The sequence below is a fragment of the Hemitrygon akajei genome, chromosome 22, assembly GCF_048418815.1.
Source record: "Hemitrygon akajei chromosome 22, sHemAka1.3, whole genome shotgun sequence".
NCBI classification, from domain to species: Eukaryota; Metazoa; Chordata; class Chondrichthyes; order Myliobatiformes; family Dasyatidae; genus Hemitrygon; species Hemitrygon akajei.
Window position 1 is genome coordinate 10329097 of NC_133145.1, and position 25554 is coordinate 10354650.

General features: G+C 45.1%; 1 protein-coding gene across 3 annotated transcripts in view; it reads left to right on the forward strand.

The window, feature by feature from the left end:
* The window catches only part of LOC140714971 (ras-related protein Rab-37-like), a 387517-nt gene that overhangs the window by 346482 nt on the left and 15481 nt on the right, over nt 1-25554 (forward strand). For all 3 annotated transcript variants that reach the window (XM_073026681.1, XM_073026678.1, XM_073026680.1), the window contains exons 3-6: nt 5160-5201; nt 8121-8187; nt 17218-17270; nt 24126-24191. In XM_073026681.1, coding sequence (XP_072882782.1) covers nt 5160-5201; nt 8121-8187; nt 17218-17270; nt 24126-24191 — 228 coding nt within the window. The remainder of the gene's footprint in view (nt 1-5159; nt 5202-8120; nt 8188-17217; nt 17271-24125; nt 24192-25554) is intronic.

The following is a 25554-nucleotide window of genomic DNA, read 5'->3' on the forward strand; positions in this document are numbered from 1 at the left end:
TTTAAATAAGGGGTATGGAAAGAGGGCACAAAGTGGTGTGAAGAATTAAGATCAGGTGGCCCACTCCTGTTTCTTCAGATTTCAACAGAACACATAACAAAGCTTGTGAAGTTTAGCCTTAAGAGTGTAGAACATTAAGCCCATGTTTTCTTGGCTTGGAGCAAAAGAACCAGAGTCTATGGTGAAGAGGTTAAATGCAAAACTAACCCACAGAAATAACATCTGAGTGAATGAAAGGCCAATCTAAACAACAGGCTTCCAAGGGGGATAGTGGAATCAATTAGTATTGATTCTTTCAAATGCAAATTGGATAGATTCAGAAAACAGCTTTTTGGGATATTGTTTCTAAGCATTTAAAAGATTTGAGGTAGGGTGTATGTAGTGGGTTTCAAGTAAACAAAATGAAGCTCTTTCCCATAAGATTTGCTCCTGTCTCTAGTTTGAATCTGTTCAAAGACGTAAGGTATAATGATGAATGAAACTCTACTGTCAGTGCAGTATCCACCTCCCAAAATGGGAGATGGGACTGAGGCCAGGGCTGGGACCAGAGGTGAGGGATCGGCTGATTCTCCTCACTGCCCCACCAACTTTACTTGGCTCAGTGCTGAACTGAGGCTGTGGCCTGCTCCAGCTGCACCGAGGACTGGTTATGGCTCACCTTGCTAAAACTTCAGTTCTGAATGCTATTCTCTCATTGTTTATGTTTTTTTTTCTCTCTTCACATCATTCTGTCTGTGGAGAATGATGTGTTGCGTGCAGAGGCTCATGAGATGGTAAGTAAGGACAAATGCAATTCCATCCCTTTTAAGGCAGCAGGAAGACGTAGTGAGTGCAAATGCCCAGGAAATGGAGGTGATATGGGTGAGATCAGCATCATGCTGGAGGAAAGGAAACCCTGTTCTCCGAAGAAGGAGAGCATGTTCTGATGTTCTTGAAAGAAAAGACTCAAGCTGAGAACAGATGCAGTGGAGTGAAGGAACTGAGAAAAAGGAATAGCATTTTTATGGGAGACAGGGTGGGAAGTATAGTAAAGATAGCTGTGGGAATCTATAAGTTTATAAAGGATATTGGTTGACAGTTTGTCTCCAGAGAGATCAAGAGAGTGTAGAGAGGTGTCAACAATGGGCCAAGCGAATTTAAGGACAGGGTGAAAGTTGCTGAAATTGATTATCTCAGCACGGGTGCATGAAGCTGCTCCAGTGCAGTCATCAATATAGCGCGGAAAGAGCATTACATAGGCTTGGAATGGACTGTGCCACGTAGCCAGCAGAAAGACAGGCATAGCTGGGGGCCATGCAGGAATCATGGCTACCATTACTAAAATAACATGTCTGGATGGATGCTGACAAAGTTGGCCAATGCTTTAGTGTGGTAAGAAAAGTTGGCCTTCAGGGGAGTACTTCAAACTCTTCCCTCAAAAGCAGGGAGAAGATGGCAATTTTAATAGAATGGAGTCAGGATCCTTATTTGTAGAAACCAATGGGAGAACCTTCAAAAGTGGGGTAATCTGATTTATTGGCTCCCGACATGCTCAGCCTGGAAGATTATGGTGCAAAAGGTAAGATAAACTTTAGTGGAGTTGGCAACCACCCTTAAGAGACTATAGCTCTTGTTCTAATTGTGCTGGGAAAACCTTACACTCCTACTGCATTAAAATATTCCATCTGGTTTGAAGCTGGCTCTTGAGTTCACCGAAGTCCTTATAAATGTGTGGTTAAGGATGTGGTTTCGGGGTAGTCACAAGCACATGATAAAATAGGCCGCAGTTAGCATGGTTTCCTTAAGGGACAATCTTGCCTGCCAAATCTTTGAGGAAATAACAAGCAGGATAGACAAAGGAGAATCAGTGAATGTTGTGTACTTGGATTTTCAGAAGGCCTTTGACAAGGTGCCACACATGAGGCTGCTTAACAAGGTAAGAGCCCATGGTATTACAGGAAAGATGCGAGCATGGATAAAGCATTGGCTGATTGGCAGGAGACAAAGTGTGGGAATAAAGGGAGCCTTTTCTGGTTGGCTGTCAGTGACTAGTGGTTTTCCATGGAGGTCTGTATTGGGACTGTTACTTTTCACATTATATGTCAAGGAATTGGATAATGGAATGGATGGCTTTGTGGCCAAGTTTGCAGATGATACAAAGACTGGTGAAGGAGCAGGTCATTTTGAGGAAGCAGAGAGGTTACAGAAGGGCTTAGACAGATTAGGAGAATGGGCAAGAAGTGGCAGGTGGAATACAGTGCTGGGAAGTGAATAGTCATGCACTTTGGTAGACAGACAGACAAACATACTTTATTGATCCCGAGGGAAATTGGATTCCATTCCAGTCGCACCAACCAAGAATAGTGTAGAAATATAGCAATATAAAACCATAAATAATTAAATAATAATAAGTAAGTTATGCCAAGTGGAAATAAGTCCAGGACCAGCCTATTGGCTCAGGATGTCTGACACTCCGAGGGAGGAGTTGTAAAGTTCGATGGCCACAGGCAGGAATGACTCCCTATGATGCTCAGTGTTGCATCTTGGTGGAAGTAGAAGACTATTTTCTAAATGGAGAGAAAATTTAAAAATCTAAGGTGCAAAGGGACTTGGGAGTCCTTGTGCAGGATTTCCTAAAGGTTAATTTTCAAGTTGCGTCAGTGGAGAGGAAGGCAAATGCAACGTTAGCATTCATTTCAAGAGGACTAAAGTTTAAAATCAAGGATGTAACATTGAAGCTTTACCAGACATTGTTGAGGCCTAACTTAGAGTATTGTGAGCGGTTTTGGGCCCTTTATCTAAGAAAGGATGTGCTGACTTTAGAGGGGGTCAAAGGAAATTCATGAAAATTATTCTGGGATCAAAAGAGCCATTTGATGAGAAGATGGGGAGCATTTGATGGCTCTGGGCCTCTACTCACGGCAATTTAGAAAAAGGAGGGGGGCTCTCATTGAAACCTATCAAATGTTGAAAGGCTTCGATAGAGTGGATGTGGAGAGGACATTTCCTATAGTGGGGGAGTCTAGGACCAGACAGCATCAGAATAGAGAGTCATCTATTTAGAACAGAGATGAGGAGGAATTTCTTTAGCCATAGAGTGGTGAATCTGTGCAATTTTTTGCCACAGCAGGCTATAATGGGCTAGTCATTGAGTATATTTAGGGCAGAGATTGATAGATTCTTGATTAGTGAGGGTATGAAGCAACAGGAAGAAAGCAGGAGATTGCTGAGAGGGAAATGGATCAGCCATGTTTAAATGGCAGAACAGACTCGATGGGCCAAATTGCCTAACTCTGCTCCAATGTTTTATGGTCTTATAGTCTAAATGTGACCCTTTAATTAGCCACCAGTACACTGATACCATTAACAGATGAACAATTATGAGTACAGCTTCAAAAGCACAGGTGAAGACTGGGCATGAAGATGTAGAATTTTACCTGACAAAGAAGATGTGCCTTCATTAACAGAGAACAACACTGTCACTCCTGGTGTTAAACTAAATAAAGCTGTTATCATTCACAAACAGTGGCAACTTCAGTAGTAAAGTGCTTGAACAAGCTATTGGGCATAGGATTCGTGTGATGCTGTTTGGTAAAGATCCTAGGGGCTTTGGTGGTGCCAGACTCTCTCATATACCAGATTAGGATATTGCTCTTATTAATACCTTACTTTAACACCCTTTTTACATGTTACACACAGTATAACAAATTGTCCAATGAATCTAGTGAGATTACTGGGAACAGGAAATTCACAAGAACCTTGGACCCCAGCTTTAGCCACGGACCTGCCCATGTTTCTGACCCCTGTTGCTCTGCACCCCAACCCGAAGGCCTCACCCCAACCCAGAGTCCCCACCCTAGCCCAGAGTCCCCACCCCAGTCCAGAGGCTTCACCCAAACCCAGAGTCCCCACCCCAGAATCCTCACACCAACCCACAGTCCCCACCCCAGTCCAGAGGCTTCACCCAAACCCAGAGTCCCCACCCCAGAATCCTCACACCAACCCACAGTCCCCACCCCAGTCCAGAGGCTTCACCCAAACCCAGAGTCCCCACCCCAGAATCCTCACACCAACCCACAGTCCCCACCCCAGCCCAGAGGCTTCACCCAAACCCAGAGTCCCCACCCCAGAATCCTCACACCAACCCACAGTCCCCACCCCAGCCCAGAGTCCCCACTCCAGCCCAGAGGCTTCACCCCAACCCAGAGTCCCCACCCCAGCCCAGAGGCTTCACCCAAACCCAGAGTCCCCACCCCAGAATCCTCACACCAACCCACAGTCCCCACCCCAGCCCAGACTCCCCACTCCAGCCCAGAGGCTTCACCCAAACCAAGAGTCCCCACTCCAGTCCACAGTCCCCACCCCAGAGTCCTCACACCAACCCACAGTCCCCACCCCAGCCCAGAGTCCCCACCCCAGCCCAGAGGCTTCACCCAAACCCAGAGTCCCCACCCCAGAATCCTCACACCAACCCACAGTCCCCACCCCAGCCCAGAGGCTTCACCCAAACCAAGAGTCCCCACTCCAGTCCACAGTCCCCACCCCAGAGTCCTCACACCAACCCACAGTCCCCACACCAGCCATACACCCAGCCCACTCCCCACCCCAGCCATACAACAGCCCACAGTCCCCACCCTAGCCCAGAGTTCTCGCCCCAGCCCACAGTTCTGACCCCAGTCCCCACCCCTGTCCGCAGTCCCCAGCCCACCTGCAGCCTCAATTCCAGTCCTGGCTGAGGTGGAGTGTGACCCCACACCACACTCTCTGGACCCCTGCTCACAATCCTCACAAATAAGTGCTCCTGGACCATCAGGATTTCCAAACAATTGGATGTCAATTTAGTGGAGATTTACAGTACCCCTTGTAAAAATTAATTACTATAATAATCTTTTTTTTTAAAGAGGCAACATATCTTCCCTGGACGTGGCTCCTCAGTAAAGGAGCCACACTCACAGAGGTTTCAGAAAAGGGGTGAACTGGACAGGGGGACACAGTGAAAGGTCACTGTAGTACTGACACACTGAAAACAGAGCTGAGGAACCAAGCCAGCTAACAGAGCTGGGTGAAGCAGGGTATTGCTTGTGTATGTTAATTGTTTGACAACAGTGTCTGATGACATTCTAGCTCTCTTCATTTCTTGGATATTTCAATGTTAACTAGTACTACTTCTTGTTTTGCAGAATAAGGTGGTGGTTGTGGATGGGGTCAAGGTCAAGTTACAGGTAAGTGCACTGTAGTGGCAGGTGGAATGACAGCAGTGTACACTGCTGGACAGCAGCCCCTAAATCCGTCAAATTTCAGTTCTCATTCCTACGGGATTCCTTTCTCTGTGTGAGTTAATCAACAAATAAGACAAATAAAGATGGAAGAAATGACTTAACTAAACTGCACCCTTCTAAAAATCTTGTTCCTATACACACAGGACACTTTAAAAATTCCCAGGACCTGCGATACTTACAAATTCCCTGGAATGCTTATTAGCAGTGATCCTTCCGACCACTGAGATATTCCTGTGATGTGGGATTGCTGTCACATTAGCCATGGCTCTTCAACCCAATTCGTCCATGCTGACAAAGTTACCTAACCAAGAAACCTCCTCCAGCAGCTTGTTCTACTTATCCACCCTCCTTTGTGGGATAAAGTTGCCCCACAGATTTCTTTTAAATCTTTCTCCTTTCACTTTATACCTATGCCCTACCGTGGGGGAAAGATATTCTAATGGATCCCTTCAAAACCACTCCTACAACTCCATCAAACATGGGTTTATATTTATTGAAATCCTTTGCAAGTTTCAACATACCAGATGCACACCTAGGGACACCTCAAAACTGTCACCTTATCTGAAAGACTGATTCAAAGACTATGTAATGGCCAAAATGTCTGTCTCTCTCTCTCTCTCTCTCTCTCTCTCTCTCTCTCTCTCTCTCTACGAACAAAAGCTACTTTCTACATGGATGCTGGACTTTTCCCACATCTGCTCCTTTTGTGCTGGCCATTTGTTACAGTTGGGTTGTGACCATTTTATACAGGATGGAAGGAGGATGAAGTAATATATTTCCAAATGCTGACAGATTTACCTTACAGAAGAGCTCCTCCTCTGTTCAGGTCTTCGAATCAGTCTCACAGGTCAGGTGCCAGTTTTCTGTGAATGTGTGTGACAAATATTTTTAAACTTACAGGAGATCCCCAATAAATATCAACCAGTGTTTACAGGAGTTGTGGGAGTATTTAATTTTCTGAAGGGATCCACTGCACCAATGTTAGAGGCTTCTCAATCCTGGTTCGCCAAAGTATTAGCAGCAGCCTGTCTGAATCCTCCCTCTGATCTCAGCACGACGTAACAATCTCTCACCTTTTCTTTCCCACTGATACCCATGCCCTGCTCTTCTACAAAGGCAGCAGCCCTCACCACCTGTCATCCTTGCTACCTCTCATTCTTCATACAGGGTTCAGGACAATTACTGGGACAGGTTATTCAACCACACAGTGCATCACCATCAGATCCCCTAGATTAGATTCCGGTTTGTAATTCACTCTTAGCCATCTGTTACTCTATATATAAACCACTTGGGCTTCTGAATTGGATTTCTTCCTGTAGTTCACTGTCAATTATCCGTTATTCTATATATAAATCAGAGGTTCCAAACCCCTTCTTCACTGATGTACTTCAGCACAGGGACTCTGCAAACCCAACCCTGGCAAGTGTGACACCTGACCCCACTATATCAACTTAACCTTCTAATTTACTTACTGTGGCATGGAAGAAGATTGTTTGGCCCATCAGGTCCATGCCAGAAACTCATCAGTTCCACTCCTCCTCTTGTAACCCTATAGCTCTTTCAACTCCCTTTGAGAAAATACAGCAGCAAGCACCGACTTACCTGCAATGCCCTTCTGAGAACAACTTAACCAACTAATGGCCCATGTTGTAACTGTGAGTGTATAAATGGATGTGTTCACATTTGTAAAGAAATCAGTCACAGCCCACAAAGAAGTAAAAAGCAAAGATGCTGAAAATCTGAAGTGAATAGCTTATGTTGCTGGGAACACAGCTGGTCAGGCAGCACCATCTATACAACAGATTCTGCAGATGCAGGAAATCCAGAGCAAAACATTGGAGGAACTCATCAGGTCAGCATCTATGGAAAGGATGACATTTCAGGCCAAGACCCTTCTTCAGGATTGGAAAGTTAGAGCAAAAACACCAGAATAAAAAGGTGGGGGGGAAGGAAAGGAAGACAAACTTGAAGGTGATGGGTGAAGCCAGGTGTGTGTGAAAGGTAAAGGCCAAGGGAAAAAGGAGTTTGATACGAGAGGAGAGTGGGCATGGGAGAAAGGAAATTGCAGAACAAGCAATTCCTGCAGAAAGCAGAGAATGGGCTGGGGTAGGGGGAGGTATAAGATCATAAGACAGAGGAGCAGAATTAGGCCCAGCGAGTCTGCTCCACCATTCCATCGTGGCTGATCCTGGATCCCACTCAACCCCTATACACCTGCCTTCTCATCATATCCTTTGATGCCCTGGCCAATCAGGAAACTTCCACCTTAAATATACCCCATTGACTTGGCCTCCAACGCACTCTGTGGCAGAGCATTCCACAGATTCACTACTCTCTGACTAAAAAAACATTTTCCTTAGCTCTGTTCTAAAAGGTTGCCCCTCAGTTTTGAGGCTGTGCCCTCTAGTTCTGGATACCCCCACCACAGGAAACACCCTCTCCACATCCACCCTACCAAGTCCTTTCAATATTCAGTAGGTTTCAATGAGATCACCCCACATTCTTCTAAATTCCAGTGAGTACAGGCCTAAAGCTGCCAAACACTCCTTGTATGTTAACCCCTTCATTCCTGAAATCATCCTCGTGAGCCTCCTCTGGACTCTCTCCAATGACAACACATCCTTTCTGAGATATGCGGCCCAAACTGTTGACAGTACTCCAAGTGCAGCCTGACTAGTGTCTTACAATGACTCAGCATTTTCTCTTTGCTTTTATATTCTATTCTGTGTGGCGATGGGGGTCACACAGATGGCCATCTCAGATCCTACAGACTCTGACAAATGTGAGTCCACGCTGCTGGCTGGTGATTCAAACAAGGGTTAACGCACAACTGAATCACAACATCTCTGTTTCTGTTTGCAGATCTGGGATACAGCGGGGCAGGAACGGTTCCGGAGTGTCACTCACGCGTACTACCGGGATGCACAAGGTATGGCAACTGCATCTAGAGGGTTTGCCAATAGGCCCCAGAGTCGAAGTTCTCTGATGGCAGCACAATGATTTGGCAAGGTACTCTCGGCATCTACACAGGCACTGAGCTACCTCTTTCCCAGACAAGTGGGAGAGCTAACAACAGCAGCATCATTTATACATTGCGTTTAGTAGCTCAGAGACATAGTGTAACACTCATATCTCCCACAGAGTGTAGATCAAAACAGTCTTGGCTCCTACACACTGTCTGCCTCCCTTGAATTCATTCAGAGGGTTTCTTGCAAGACCCACAGAGCTCGCAGACACCGACCGGCATTGCATACAGAGCCGCGATCTCACTCCTCCCCAGAAAGCTGCTGTGTTTCTAGTAAATCCTGCCCATCCTCAGGAACATGACAAAGAGAGATGATGGGGCAGGAGTCTGAGATGGTCACTATAGTCTCAGCTAAACTCATCCCCACAAGTCTGCTTCAGTTTGAAACCAGTTCCGTTTCCAATCAAAGTATTTTAGAGGTATTCTTAAAGAGCGAGATTTAAATGTTACGTGTAATATTTATGTAACCCCCTGGGTCGCCTCAGGCTCGCTCAGCTCGTTCTCGTCTAGGGGGAGCAGCCTTCGGCCCCGCCAAACTGGGTAATCAGCTGGTGTGGATGCTGTGTGATGTCCCCTCCTCACCCAAAAACAGACAGTACACCTTATGCGATTAAATGAGTACAATTTATAAAGGTTACTATAACTAAGTGATTAATAACGATACAGTATATATGAAGGAAAAACAATAAAGAAAAGGCGCCAAACTTATCAAAGTCCAAACCACTTCGTGCACAACCGTTGGAGCTCAATTACTGAAGTCTTCTGGCCACCATTCGATCCCCTCCGAACTCCTCGACTCGCAGCTTAGGACCACCCGAAGTGGTCAACCAAGCACATCTAGCTTTATCTCCTCTCCTCGGAGTACCTCCTGGCCTTGGAGGACCTCGCCCAGCTTACAGCATCGCGTCCTCTCTCTCTCTCAACCCCTCGCGCCGATCTCCCCAAAAGCCCGCCAACAATAGCTTACAGACTCAGAAGAAAGAACACCATTAATCCCAACTGGTTTACAAAGGAATACAATTCTCGTTATCAGTAAATTTTAACCCAAACAAGCTTCCAGCACTCTCTCGCAACAAAGAAGCATTCCTGCTTTTAACAAAACAAAGAAGCCATTTTGATTACATACACAGTAACAAAGAAAAAAGAAGAAACCCCCTTTACATTTAACTGAGGTGTAAAGGGAAAACTGCTGAAGCTCTAAGCACAAGGTGGCTAGTCTTTCCGATTGTGGACGATCATTGCTTGGCAGTGCAGTGGGCAAGAAGGCTGCCCACCAACAAATTCTGGTGACTCATACAGCCAGTAATTCAATAAAAAACACCCTGGTATGCTGAGGCATCACTGGGCTTTATGGTGGAGGTACCTGGGATGTTGTCTATAAGGTACAATACCATCATCTCAGAGTTTTGTTCGACTGATCTGGGGAATAGTTCTCACGGGAGGAGGATTTCTTTCAAGGGGTGTGGGCAGAGAGCAGGATTATAACATTGAGACAAGGAGATCAGCCATGTTCCTATTTTAATGGTGCAGCCATTGAGGTGTGAACTGATTACTGCTGTTCCTATTTTCTGTTCCAATGCATAGATTGTAAGAAGTTTCTTAAAGGAGGAGAGTCAAATAAGGAAGCGGAGAGGTTTAAGGAGGGAATTGTGGAATCCAACACCAAGATTGTTGAATGGTGGAAGGGTTCCATTCAGGCTGGGGGTGGGGGGTAGTCTATGAAGAGGGGAGAATTACAGGGATGCAGTGATCACTGAGGAAGCAGAGATGGATGGACTGGAGCCATGGAGGAACTGTAGGGCTGGAATATTGTTCTGGACTGAGGTCCTTTAACATCTGCCGGACAATGCTGAGGATGTTCTACAAGTCTGTGGTGACCAGTGCTATCATGTTTCCTGTTGTGTGCTGGGGCAGCAGACACCAACAGAATCAACAAACTCATTCGTAAGATGTTGTGGGGGTGGAACTGGACTCTCTGACGGTGGTGTCTGAAAAGAGGATGCTGTTCAAGTTGCATGCCATCTTGGACAATGACTCCCATCCACTCCATAATGTACTGGTTAGGCACAGGAGTACATTCAGCCAGAGACTCATTCCACAGAGATGTAACACTGAGCATCACAGGAAGTCATTGCTGCCTGTGGCCATCAAACTTGACAACTCCTCCCTCGGAGTGTCAGACACCCTGAGCCAATAGGCTGGTCCTGGATTTATTTCCACTTGGCATAATTTACCTATTATTATTTAATTATTCATAGTTTTATATTGCTATATTGTCTACACTATTCTTGGTTGGTGCGACTGGAACAAAACCCAATTTCCCTCGGGATCAATAAAGTATGTCTGTCTGTCTGTCTATCTGTCTGACTCCCTGGTGCCAGGATCAGGGATGTCTCAGATCGTGTCCATGCCATTCTCAAGGGAGAGGATGAGCAGGGTCTTGGTACATATTGTCACCAATGGAATAGGTAGACAAGGTGAGAAGATCCTGAAGAGATATTTTAGGGAGCTGAGAAACAGGATCTCCAGGGTAGTAATCTGCTCTCCATGCCATGTGCCAGTGAGGATAAGATTAGGATGATTTGGCAGGTGAATGCATAGCTGAGGAATTGGTGCAGGGGGCAGGGGTTCAGATTTTTGGATCACTGGGGAAGGCATGAGTGGTACAAAAGGGACGGGTTACACTGAACCCGAGAGGTCTACTATCCTTGCGGGCAGGTTGGCTAGAGTTGTTCAGGAGGGTTTAATCTAATTTGGCAGGGGAATGGGAACCGGAGTGATAGTGCTGAAGGTGAGGTAGTTGGTTTACAAACAGAGGCAATGTGTAGTGAGAGTCCTAGCAAGAAGCGGCTGATGATAGGGCAAAGAGGCAGAGCTACAATCGAGCTTAACAGCAGCTCCTTCAAGCTCATCTGTGGAATCAACTTAATTTATACCCTTGATGTCTCACTTTTTCCTTTTCAGGGCAGATGTGGTTCTGTTGAAGACCCTGACCGAGAGTTAGACAGACTTCTGTTCTTTGTGGTGGTGGGAGATGTTCCCGAGGGCTCACGATCAACCACTTTTCGAAATCTCAAGGACACAGCCAAGAAGAGGAGTAGACCTTCAGGGTTCCAAGACTTTGTGGTCCTTTGGACAGGCTGATTCTATGCCGGTGCCACTGACTGAAGCATGGCAAGAGAAAATAGAACATTAGGAGTAGCGGATCAGCTGTCATGGGCTCAGTGAATCACACGCTCGCTCTCTCTCTCTCTCTCTCTCTCTCTCTTTTGTTAGTGGGGAAGAGTTTGTTTGCAATTCTCAAGTCAGAATTATCATCACAAATCAGTGAGTTGTTTTCTTATGTCTCCCCTCTTGCTGTGAGAGGGCACACCTCTTTTGCCCTTTATTAGGGAGAGAGAGAACCTGTGGTATGTTGAATTGTCAGATGAACGGTTTTTTGTTGAATTGCAGATCATGGTCTTTATTGGGGGGCCTTGCTATTGCTTGCTTGGTGGGTGGAGGGTGCTGTTGCTTTTTCACAGAAGTGGGTGGGGCTGGGGTGTCTTTCCTTTGCTGCTGCTTGTGTGTGGGAGGGGGAATAGGGGGGCTTCGGAGTTCTAACATTTTAACTGTCACTCATTCTTTGAGGCACTTCTGTTTTCATGGATATCTGTGAAGAACAAGACTTTCAGGGTGTATATTACATACATTTCTCTGATATTAAATAGAATTATTGAACTATTGAAATTGCAGTCAACAGGATGAGCTACAACATAAAAGGCAGGCAGACAAAATCGAGAAGTGTGAATATTGGACTGAAGGTGTTATATTTGAATGTGTGCAGTATACAGATTGAGGTAGATGAACCTGTAGCATAGTTACACATTGGCACGTATGATGTTGTTGGCATTACTGAATCGTGGGTGAAGGAAGACTATAGCTGGGAGCTTAATGTCCAAGGATACACATTGTATTGAATGACAGGTAGGAAGGCAGAGAGGGTGGTGTTGCTCTGTTGGTAAAAAAATGAAATCAAATCATTAGAAAGAGGTGACATAGGGTCAGAAGGTGTTGAACCATTGTGGATAGAGCTAAGGAACTGCAAGGGTGAAAAGAACCTCATGTAGTTGTATGCAGACCCCCAAACAGTAGTAATGATGTGGTCTACAAATTACAACGCGGGGATAGAAAATGCATGTCAAAAGCAAAATAGTCATGGGGAATTTCAATGTTCAGGTAGACTGGGGAAATCAGGTTAGTTTAGTGCTTGATTCCAGGGGGGGAAATTTCTTGAGCAGCTTGTGGTTGAGGATACTAGGGGATCAGCAATGCTGCATTGGAATTGATTAGAGAGCTTAAGGTAAAAGAACCCTTAGGGGATTATTGATCATAATATGATGGAATTCACCCTGAAATTTGAGAGGGATAAGCTAAAATAAGGTGTATCAGTATTATGGTGGAGTAAAGGGAATTAGAGGCTTGAGAGAGAAGTTGCCCAGAATTGATTGGCAGGGATAACACCAGAGCAGCAATGGCTGGAGTTTCTGGAAGCAATTTGGAAGGCACAGGATATATACATCCTAAAGAGGAAATATTCTAAAGGCAAGATGACTCAACTGTGGCTAACAATAGAAGTCAAAGTCAACATAAAAGCCAAAGAGAGGGCATAAAATAGAGCAAAGATTAGTGGAAAGTTAGGGGACAGGGAACCTTTTAAAAAACAACAGAAGGCAACTAAAAAGTCATTAAGAAGGTAAAGATGGAATACAAAAATAAGCTAGCCAATAATATTAAAGAGGATACCAAAAGTTTCTTCAGATACATAAATTGTAAAAGAGAGGCGAGAGTGGATATCGGCCTGCTGGAAAATTATGCTAGAGAGGTGGTAATGAGGGACAAGGAAATGGCAGACTAACTGAATAAGCATTTGGCATCAGTCTTCACTGTGGAAGACACCAGCAGTATAATGGAAGTTCCAGATGTCAGGGGTCATGAAGTGTGTGAAGTTATCATTACCAGGAAGAAGGTTTGTGGGAAACTGAAAGGTCTGAAGGCAGACAAGTCACCTGGACCAGATGGTGTACACCCCATGGTTCTGAAAGAGGTGGCTAAAGAGTTGTAGAGCCATTAGTAATAATCTTTCAAGAATCATTAGATTCTGGAATGGTTCTGAAATAGTTCTGGATGACTGGAAAATTGCAAATGTCACTCCACTCTTCAAGAAGGGAGAGAGGCAGATGAAAGGAAACTATTGGCCAGTTACTGTGACTTCAGTGGTTGGGAAGATGTTGAAGTCGTTTTCTAAGGATGAGGTCTCAGGGTACTTGGACACAGATGATAAAATAGGCCAGTCAGTGTGATTTCCTCAAGGGAAAATCTTGCCTGACAAATCTGTTGGAATTCATTGAAGAAATAACAAGCAGGAGAGATGAAGGAGAATCAGTTGACTTGTACTTGGATTTTCAGAAGGCCTTTGACAAGGCAGCACACATGAGACTGCTTAACAAGCAATGAACCCATGGTAATACAGGAAAGATTCTAGTATAGAGTATTGGCTGATTGGCAAGAGGTAAAGAGTGGGAATAAAGGGCACCTTTTCTGGTTGACTGCCAGTAACTAGTGGTGTTCCACAGGCGATTGTGTTGGGATCAATTCTTTTTATGTTATATGGCAGTAGTTTTGATGATGGAATTGATGGCTTTGTTGCAAAGTTTGCAGACAATATGAAGATATGTGGAGGGGCAGGTAGTGTTGAGGAAGTAGAGAGGCTACAGAAGGACCAGGTTATGAGAATAGGTGAAGAAATGGCGGATGGAATACAGTGCCGGGAATATATGGTCATGCACTTGGTAGAAAAAATTAAAGGGTTGACTATTTTCTAAGTGGAGCGAAAATACAAAAAACTGAGGTGCAAAGAGACTTAGGAGTCCTTGTTCAATAATTCAGTAGTTCCTCTTAGTATCAGGGAATGTATGCAATATACAACCTAAAATTCTTCTTCTTTGCAGACGTCCTCAAAAATAGAAGAGTGCCCCAAAGAGTGAGCGACAGTAAAAACGTTAGACCCCAAAGCCCCCTACTCCCCACTCCCACACACAAGCAGCAGCAAAGCCCAACATTCCCCCCTCCCCCACTTATTTCAGCAAAAAAGCATCAGCACCCTCCACCCACCCTGCAAGCAACAGCGAAGCCACCAAGAAAAACCACGACTTGCAGTGCAACAAAAACCAATTGTTCACCCAACAATTGGTTACCCAGGCTCTCTCTCCCCAATAAAGGGACAGAAAGATGTCTCACAGCAAGAGGGGAGACTAACAAGACAAAAAACAAACACTCACAAGAGAAAATCTACTGTTGCTGGAAATCCAAAGCAACACATACACAACACTGGAGGAACTTGACAGACCAGGCAGCACGTAGGAAAAAGAATACAGTCAACGTTTCAGGCCGAGATCCTTCGGCAGGACTGGAGAAAAAAAGATGAGGGGTAGAATTAAAAGGTGGGGGAGGGGAGAGAGAAACACAAGGTGATAGGTGAAACCAGAAAGGGGAATGCTGAATTGCTGAAGTAAGGAATTGGAAAGTTGGTTGGTGAAAGAGATACAGGGCTGGAGAAGGGGGAAGCTAATAGGAGAGGACAGAAGGCCATGGAAGAAAGTAAAGGGGGGAGGAGCACTAGAGGAAGGCAGCAGGCAAGCAAGGAGATAAGGTGAGAGAGAAAATGGGATGGGGAATGGTGAGGGGAGGTGGGGAGGCATTACCAGAAGTTTGAGAAATCAATGTTCAAGCCATCAGGTAGGAGGCCACCCAGACAGAATATAAGGTGTTGCTCCTCAACCTGAGTGTGACCTCATCATGACAGTGGAGGAGGCCATGGATAGACATGTGGGAATGGGAAGTGGAATTAAAATGGGTGGCCACTGGGAGATCCAGCTTTCTCTGGCAGACAGAGCATAGGTTCTTAGCAAAGGGGTCTCTCAATCTACATCGGGTCTCACCGATATACAGGAGGCCACAACTGGAGCACTGGATACAATAGATGACCCCAACAGACTCACAGGTGAAGTGTCGCCTCACCTGGAAGGATTGTTTGGAGCTCTGAATGGTGGTGAGGGAGGAGGTGTAGGGACAAGTGTAGCACTTGTTCCACTTGCAAGGGTAAATGCCAAGAGGGAGATCAGTGGGGAGGGATGAATGGACAAGGGAGTCAAGTACGGAACGACCCCTGCAGAAAGTGTGGTGGAGAGATAGGTGTGCTTGGTGGTGGGATCCCATTGGAGATGGCGGAAGTTTCAGAGAATTATGTACTCGATACCAGACTGGTGAGGTGGTAGGTGAGGATGAGGAGCCCCATCTGTGGTAGGGTCATGGGAAGATGGGATAAGAGCAGACATGCATGAAATGGAAGAGATGTAGTTGAGGGCAGTGTTGATGGTGGGGGAAGAGAAGCCCCTTTCTTTGAAGAAAGACATCTCCTTTGTTCTAGAATGAAAAGTCTCATCCTGAGAGCAGATGTGATGGAGACGGAGGCATTGAGAAAGGGAGATGGCATTTTTACAAATAACAGGGTGAGAAGAGGTATAGTCCAGGTAGCTGTGAGAGTCAGTGGGTTTATAATTTTTAAATTTATTTTTTTTAAACTTTGTTGATTTATGATGTTAAAAGTCTGCCACGTTACTTTTTTTCCTGAGTTCTCGTGACTTGAAAATCGGCAACAAACTCTCTCCCCAGTAACGAGAGAGAGCTGTTCACTGAGTAGAGCCCTCCAACAACTGATCTGCTGTTCCTGATATTCTGTTTTCTCCAGTGATGCTTCAGTTGGCTTAGAATTGCCTAATCCCCTGGCCACAAAGCCTCAGAACCCTGAAGGCGTGCTCATTTTCAGAGCCACATCCTTAGGATATCAAAAAACTGCCAGTCGGTGAGCCCTGGGAGTGGGTCCCATCACTGCAAAGAACCAAAGTTTGAGTGCAATTCTAGGTCAGGTTCTTCGACAGAACCACATCCACATTGAAAAGGAAAAGAGAGACCTTAAAGGCAGAAATTAAGCAGTTTCCACAGATGAACTGGAAGAAGTCACTGTCTAGCATCATCGTCGATCTGCCCATTTTTACAGAATTCGGGAAATACATTGCATCTCAAGAGGACTAGAGTATGAGAGCAAGGATTTAATGTTGAGACTTTATAAAGCACTGGTGAGGCCTCAATAGTGAGTACTGTGAGCAGTTTGCGGCCCCTTGTCTTAGAAAGGATGTGATGAAACAGGAGAGGGTTCAAAGAAGGTTTTCAGAAGTGATTCCAGGTTTGAACAGCTTGTCATATGAAGAATGTTTGATGGCTCTGGGCCTGTATTCACAGAGATGACGTCATTGAAACCTATCGACTGGTGAAAAGCCTTGATAGAGTGGATGTGGAGAGAATGTTCCCTACAGTGGGAGAGTCTAAGACCAGAGGACACAGCCTCAGAATAGAGGAGTGTTTTAGAATGGAGATGAGGAGGAATTTCTTTAGCTAAAGACTGGTGAATCTGTGGAATTCATTGCCACAGGCAGCTATGGAGGCCAAGACTTTATGTATATTTAAGGCAGAGGTTGATAGATTCTTGATTGGTCAGGCATGAAAGGATACGGGGGTGGTGAGGTGGGAAGGTAGGAGACTGGGGCTGAGAGGAAAAATGGATCAGCCATGATGAAATGGCAGGGCAGACTTGATGGGCCAAATGGCCTAATTCTGCTCCATATCTTGTGGTTTTATAGTCTAAGGCAAGGATGAAAATGTTAAACTGAAGTGTTTCTGGACTGCAAGAGACTCGGGTGCAGAAGAATTCACATCGTCATAACATTCCTGCTCAGCTGGGGAAAATGTGTTCAGATGATCTGTGAAGTGAGGGGAGCCATTGGTGATTGTCGTGTGCTTGAATTTTAATGTGCCTCTCTCTCTCTCTCTCTGCAGCTCTCCTGCTGCTGTATGATATTACAAGCAAATCATCATTTGACAACATCAGGGTAAGATGCCTTTAACTTCGCTCTTTGGAAGCAAATAGATCTGGTTAAACAGAGCACTGAACTAAGTGACGTGTTCAAACCATTCCCAGTTCATTTTCCGGGCTCCTGACCCTGCCACAGCTTGCCCAAGTAAGGGGTCAGTTGTGGCTTAGCTGGAACCCTCACATCCTTAATAGCCCTCAAAACCTCACTTTCCTTTGTCCTCTCTTCTTTCCACAAGCTAAAGGCTTTAACAGTAGGAGTTTTAAGAATAACCTCTTTCCCTACACCATCAGATCTTTGAATAGTTCATGAACCCGTGAGCACTACCTCGCTATTCCTGTTTTGCACAATTTACTTATTTTGTAAATACTAATTTTAATACCTTGCACCCTACTGTTGCCATAAGACAACAAATTTTGCAACATGGCAGTGATGATAAACCTAATTCTGACTCTAGTTACCTCCCTACACCTTTTGGGAGAGATAAAGAAGCTAAGGGAGAGAGTACCCAGAGTGGTCTGGTGGAAGTCAGAAAGGAATACAAGGCTGAGAGTTACCACAACTGGAAACTACAATGTTCGCATCATGATCCAATGAAATAGACAATAGACAATAGGTGCAGAAGTAGACCATTCGGCCCTTCGAGCCTGCACCGCCATTTTGAGATCATGGCTGATCAATTACTATCAATACCCGGTTCCTGCCTTGTCCCCATATCCCTTGATTCCCCTATCCATAAGATACCTATCTAGCTCCTTCTTGAAAGCATCCAGAGAATTGGCCTCCACTACCTTCCGAGGCAGTGCATTCCAGACCCCCACAACTCTCTGGGAGAAGAAGTTTTTCCTTAACTCTGTCCTAAATTACCTACCCCTTATTCTCAAACCATGCCCTCTGCTACTGGACTCTCCCAGCATCTGGAACATATTTCCTGCCTCTATCTTGTCCGATCCCTTAATAATCTTATATGTTTCAATCAGATCCCCTCTCAATCTCCTTAATTCCAGCGTGTACAAGCCCAGTCTCTCTAACCTCTCTGTGTAAGACAGTCCAGACACCCCAGGAATTAACCTCGTGAATCTACGCTGCACTTCCTCTACAGCCAGAATGTCCTTCCTTAACCCTGGAGACCAAAACTGTACACAGTACTCCAGGTGTGGTCTCACCAGGGCTCTGTACAAATGCAAGAGGATTTCCTTGCTCTTGTACTCAATTCCCTTTGTAATAAAGGCCAACATTCCATTAGCCTTCTTCACTGCCTGCTGCACTTGCTCATTCACCTTCAGTGACTGATGAACAAGGACTCCGAGATCTCTTTGTATTTCTCCCTTACCCAACTCTACACCGTTCAGATAATAATCTGCCTTCCTGTTCTTACTCCCAAAGTGGATAACCTCACACTTATTCACATTAAACGCCATCTGCCAAGTATCTGCCCACTCACCCAGCCTATCCAAGTCACCCTGAATTCTCCTAACATCCTCATCACGTCACACTTCCACCCAGCTTAGTATCATCAGCAAATTTGCTGATGTTATTTTCTATGCCTTCATCCAAATCGTTAACGTAAATGGTAAACAGCTGTGGTCCCAATACCGAGCCCTGTGGCACCCCACTAGTCACCACCTGCCATTCCGAGAAACACCCATTCACCGCTACCCTTTGCTTTCTATCTGCCAACCAGTTTTCTATCCATGTCAATGCCTTCCCCCCGATGCCCTGAGCTTTGATTTTACCCACCAATCTCCTATGTGGGAACTTATCAAATGCCTTCTGAAGATCGAGGTACACTACATCCACTGGATCTCCCCCATCTAACTTCCTGGTTACATCCTCGAAAAACTCCAACAGATTAGTCAAGCATGATTTACCCTTGGTAAATCCATGCTGGCTCGGCCCAATCCTATCACTGCTATCTAGATATGCCACTATTTCATCCTTAATAATGGACTCTAGCATCTTTCCCACCACCGATGTCAGGCTGACAGGTCGATAGTTCTCTGTTTTCTCCCTCCCTCCTTTCTTAAAAAGTGGGATAACATTAGCCATTCTCCAATCCTCAGGGACTGATCCTGAATCTAAGGAACATTGGAAAATGATTACCAATGCATCCGCAATTTCCAGGGCCACCTCCTTTAGTACCCTAGGGTGCAGACCATCTGGACCTGGGGATTTGTCAGCCTTCAGTCCCATCAGTCTACTCATCACCGTTTTCCTTCCGAATGTCAATCTGTTTCATTTCCTCTGTTACCCTATGTCCTTGGCCCATCCATACATCTGGGGGATGCTTGTGTCTTCCTTAGTGAAAACAGATCTAAATTCTTCTGCCATTTCTCTGTTTCCCGTAACAATTTCACCCAATTCATTCTTGTTGGTCTTCTAGTTCAGGTTTTGCCTCTGCAGATGTTACCTGACCCACTGAGCGCTTCCAGTAGTTTGTTTTTGACTCCAGATTCCAGCATCTGCAGTCTTTTGTTTCTAAACTAATTTATTTCTGTTTCCCAGTTCTGAAGAAGGCTCCTGGACTGTTTCTCTCTCTACAACTGCTGGCTGTCCTGTTGAGTGCTTTCTGCATTTATTTCAAATTGCCAATGTCTGTAGTGTTTGGATTTCCAAGCCTGGTTTGTTCCTGTTATCACCTGCAGATTCCCAGCCCGTCCCGAATAATTATAGCCAATTACAGTCATCATTTGGAAATGTGATCACTATTGTAGGGCATACTTGTATCAGACAGCAAGTGGCCAAAAGACAGAGTGCTAATGAGGAGAGCTTCCCAGTGCATCTCTGAATACTGTTCTGGTTCACCTCTCATTAGGGCTGGTCTCCACTATCACCATAAACCACTTCTCTCTCCAACATTAGTGCCTCTGCCACCTGATCCAACACCTCCCCCTCGACCTCTGCTTCAACCCCTGAACCTGGCACCTCTCCCAGCACCTTACTTCCCTCCCAACACTGGCACATCCCCTCCCGACGCAACCCCAAGCACCTCTCTCACGACCCCAGTCCTTTCCCTGCAACCCCTCCCATTAAATCTGTCCAGATTCTAGCACACTGGGGACAGTTTACAGTGTCCAGTTACATTTTAGACCTGCACACATTTGGGAGTTGGGAAGGACCCAGAGCGTATAAGGGAACCCGTGAGGTTACAGAAAGAACATGCAAACTTCATCCAGCACTGGATGTCAGCGTCCAAATGGGGCATGCTGGAAAATAACTGCACTACCACCAGTCCTCGCAAATTTCCAGAAAATTCTTGAGCGGTCAAGGATGAAGCAAGGTTGGAGATTGTGCAAAGAGTCTTGAAGTCAGCGCTAAGAAAAGAGAGTTGGAGTTTGAAGCATTGCAACCCTTTCTGTACTGCAAGAGGATGACCCTACAATATACTGCCACCCTTGATTTGCAACCATAAACCTGGTGAGAGGCATTGCATCAAATGACGAGGCTCACTTGTAGAGCTTCAGTACCAGAGGTGACACAGATGGGTGTACGCAAGTGATGTCAAACAGGCAGACGTGGGCTGGCCAAGCTGAGGAAATTCATCAGCACCGCAGCACAAAAGCCAGGTTAGAGAGGTTCAAAGCCCCCTCTTTGCCCTCCCAACTCATTACTTAATGAGCTGTAATGCTGTTTCGAGCAGCCAGGTCTGAGAATATCATATTAGGTTCTCTTTATCTGTTTCTAAACAGTGTGCTGATGAGTCAGGCTAGCTTGAAGAGATCCTAAATTTAGCCCATGTTTTACCTTTCCATTCAGGATACAATCAAGTGCCATTTCCTGAGTTTGTTTCCCTCTCTCACTCCTAAATAGAAACATGGAAAACCTACAGCACAATACAGGCCCTTCAGCCCACAATGCTGTGCCAAACGTGTACTTACTTTAGAAATTGCCTAGGGTTACCTGTAGCCCTCTATTTTTCTAAGCTCCATGTACCTATCCAGGAGTCTCATAAAATACCCTATGGTATCCGCCTCCACCACAGTTGCCAGCAGCCCATTCCACACACTCACCACTCTCTGTGTAAAAAAAAATGTTCTTCTTCCGTCCAGAACATGAATACATTTAGCTTCTCGAGTGTGGTCCAAAGTTCAGCTGATCTGAGCATTTACTAACTTAGATCTGTAATGTTTATAGCATAAATTCAACACTTTATGATCTCCACAGTCACCAGCCTCTCTTCGCAGGGAGCCCCAAGTCTCCTCTGCACTTGGTGCCAGGGTCAAGTCTCAGGGCTTCTATTTCTTATTGTCACATTAATGGTCTCTCTTTAACTAACCAAGAGCAGAAAATGGCTAGTGAATTAGACAAGATCTATGCAGATAGAAACTGTTTATATAACCATATTAACAATTACAGCATGGAAACAGGCCACCTCAGCCCTTCTAGTCCATGCCGACACTTACACTCACTTAGTCCCAACTGGCCCGCACTCAGCCCATAACCCTCCATTCCTTTCCTGTCCATATACCTATCCAATTTTACTTTAAATGACAATAACGAACCTGCCTCTACCACTTCTACTGGAAGCTCATTCCACACAGCTACCACTCTCTGAGTAAAGAAGTTTCCCCTCTTGTTACCCTTAAACTTTTGCCCCCCAACTCTCAAATCATGTCCTCTTGTTTGAATCTCCCCTATTCTCAGTGGAAAAAGCCTATCCACATCAACTCGATCTATCCCCCTCATTATTTTAAATACCTCTATCAAGTCCCCCCTCAACCTTCTACGCTCCAAAGAATAAAAACCTAACTTGTTCAACCTTTCCCTGTTACTTAGGTGCTGAAACCCAGGTAACATTCTAGTAAATCTCTCTATTTTGTTGACATCTTTCCTATAATTCGGTGACCAGAACTGTACACAATACTCCAAATTCGGCCTTACCAATGCCCTGTACAATTTTAACATGACATCCCAACTCCTATACTCAATGCTCTGATTTATAAAGGCCAACATACCAAAAGCTTTCTTCTCCACCCTATCCACATGAGATTCCACCTTCAGGGAACTATGCACCATTATTCCTAGATCACTCTTTTCTACTGCATTCTTCAATGCCCTACCATTTATGTCCTATTTGGATTATTCCTACCAAAATGTAGCACCTCACACTTATCAGCATTAAACTCCATCTGCCATCGTTCAGCCCAGTCTTCTAACTGGCCTAAATCTCTCTGCAAGCTTTGAAAACCTACTTCATTATCCACAACACCACCTACTTTAGTATCATCTGCATACTTACTAATCCAATTTACCTCCCCATCATCCAGATCATTATGTTTCAGGTCTGAGATCCTCACCAGAATGGATCTCTTTGTGACTCTCAGCTGTTCTTGAATGTTGTTGGGCCCCTTTCACTGGACCTTCCCATCAAAGTTTTTAGCTACACCATGGTTGCTCAGCAGATAGTGCTGCTGCCTGACAGATTCTGAGAACTGGATTTGATCCAAACCTCCAGCTCTGCCTTTGTAAGTTTTCACATTCTCCCTGTGACGGTTTCCCCTAGATTCTCTGGTTTCCACCGTGTCCCAAAGATGTCCAAGTTGGTAGGTTAATTGTCCACTGTAAATTACCCTTGGTACATTTGAGTGGCAAAAGAATCTGTGAGGAGTTGGTGGGAATGTATCAGGAAGTTGAACAGGTTAGGACTTTATTTCCTAGAATGTAGGACATTGAGTGGAGATTTGAGGGGTATAGATAGGGTAAATGCAAGCAGGCTTTTTCCACTGAGGTTGAGTGAGACTACAACTAGAGGCCATGGGTTAAGGGCAAAAGGTTAAAAATGTAAGGGGAACATGAAGGGAAACCTCTTCACTCTGAGGATCACTTACATTGGTCCACACAGGGTCTCTCACCTTTTCCATCCCTCCCCCCCCCCCCCCCCGCCCAACTGGTTCCTTCTGCCATCAGCCCGTCCTAACCTATCACCTACCATAGGTAGGTTCCAATGAGACAGGGAAAGGATGGTAGGGTACAGGAACTGCGCCTACAAAGGCTGTTGTAAATCTAGTCAAGAAGAACAGAAGAGCTTACGAAAAGTTCAAAAAGCTAGGTAATATTTAGAGAGCTAGAAGATTATAAGGCTAGCAGGAAGGAGCTCAAGAAAGAAATTAGGAGAGCCAGAAGGGGCCATGAGAAGGCCTTGGCAGACAGGATTAAGGAAAACACCAAGGCATTCTACAAGTATGTTAAGAACAAGAGGATAAGACGTGAGAGAATAGGACCAATCAAGTGTGACCTTCCTTCCCCACATCCCCCTTTGGTTATTCATTCACACAGTGCTTTAGGGTGTCTCTTGCTGCTTTACACTAAACTTAAAGCTTGAAAAGTCTCTGCCTTGGTGCTTTCTAGATATCTAGTTGTATGTAAGACCCAAGCTAAACCTGCTTCAGGAGTATTTGATGAGACAGCAGGAAACTTTACTCCTTAATGTGTGTGATTTCCTACCCTCAAACTCATTGCTGTGACTTTGCACCTAACCCATAAAACATAATGTTCTGTGTCTCTGATAGATCATGCACTGGAGCCATGCCATTTGATGGAACGGTATCTACCGATACTACTCTTCTCTGGACCATTTAATGTAACAGGGCCTTTACACTTCCTGAGAAGCAATTTGATGAAAGGATGCCAGGGAGCTTTCCTCTAACCAACCCTAACTGGGCCTACTCTGAGAGTAGTTTATTTAGCAGACAGTTATTCCACAGCCCATACCTAACCCTCGGTCCTGCTGCCTTGCCGCTACCATTGCTGTCATTTCTACAATGCTCAGTGTTCTTCATTGATGCCTCTGCCACTCTGCAACTTCTAATTGGTGGAGATAAAAATCTTTTTAAATAAGAGTATTTTCAACATTTTATCTGTCTAATCTTGCAGGCCTGGTTAACAGAAGTACATGAATATGCACAACAGGATGTGGTCATCATGTTGCTAGGTAACAAGGTGGGTATTGTACTAATTTCTTTGGTATGTGTTGTGTAATTGAATTTTAATGAACTGTCACAGCCGGAACCTCAACTTTGCTTTATCATTTCCAACGGGAAAGCACATTAATGTCTAATTAAATACAAAGCTGGATGATTAGTCATCTTAAATATAGAAACAGAGAAAACAAGCGTGGGTGTAGGCCATTCAGTCAATCAAATCTGCCTCACCATTCAATATGAACATGTCCCGCTCCTGTTCCACCTTCTCCCCTTATTCCACTGCTTTTATTGCCTGTCTCTTCAAACTTGTGACCAGAGTCAGCTGGAAGTGAATCAACGCTGAACTATTTTGAGTATGGCCAGCTCACTTTCCAAAATCCTGAAATTAGAAATGGCACTGCAGGTTTGAACTGAACATTAGCTGCCAGGCAGCCATACGGGCACACACCTGTCACCCCTTGGCTGAGTCTGTGCAAGACAACCAGGGGTGCAACCTGTGAGTCAGGGACATACACTGGAAGAGGTTGAGTTAACTTGTGTTGCACAGAAGCTATCAATGATCACGTGGTCTGAGATGCTGTGTAGGCTATGAATGAGTGGGGCAACAGACATCACTAGTTCTGCTATGGATGGATAGCATTGTAGCACAATGGAAAAAAGCGAGGAGTGCAAGTGGATGAGCGTGAAGATGAAGAGCGGTGTCACTGTAGTGTCAGGGAGGTTCGATGAATCCTGTGAAGTTCCATCACATTGTCACTGTTAAGCTGCCCCAGGCATACAGCACACAGACAGACCCATTAGCCTACCAAGGGCATGCCAACCTGCAATCATCAATTAAACTACAACTCACTGTAAACAAGGGGACAGTGTACAGTGGCCAGATGCCGAACAACCTGCAGAGAGAAACCAGAGCACCAAGGAAAAGTCCACATCATCACAGGGAGAGTGTGTAAAACTCCACACTGACTGGACAAGAGGTCAGGATTGTGCCCAGGTCAGAAAACTCACTGTGCTGCTGATGTCTTCCCAATCTTCATCCTAAAACCTCCAACCCTTTACTACATGTTTACAACACTCAGCACCAGGTTTGTGTCCACCTATTGCTTTTGACATCAGCTGCTCCCTTTGACCACAAGAAACTGCAGAGAGTTATGGACACAGCTCAGCACATCATGGAAACCAGCCTCCCATCCATAGACTGTCTATATTTCTTATTGTCTCAGTAAAGAGGCTAGCATAATCAAAGACCTCTCTCACTCCAGACGTTCTTTCTTTTTCCCCCATCCTAACAGTCAGAAGATGCAAAACCCTGAAGGCGGGCTCCGCCAGGCTCAAAGACACATACTATGCCACGGCTATAAGGCCCCTAGTATGATAAG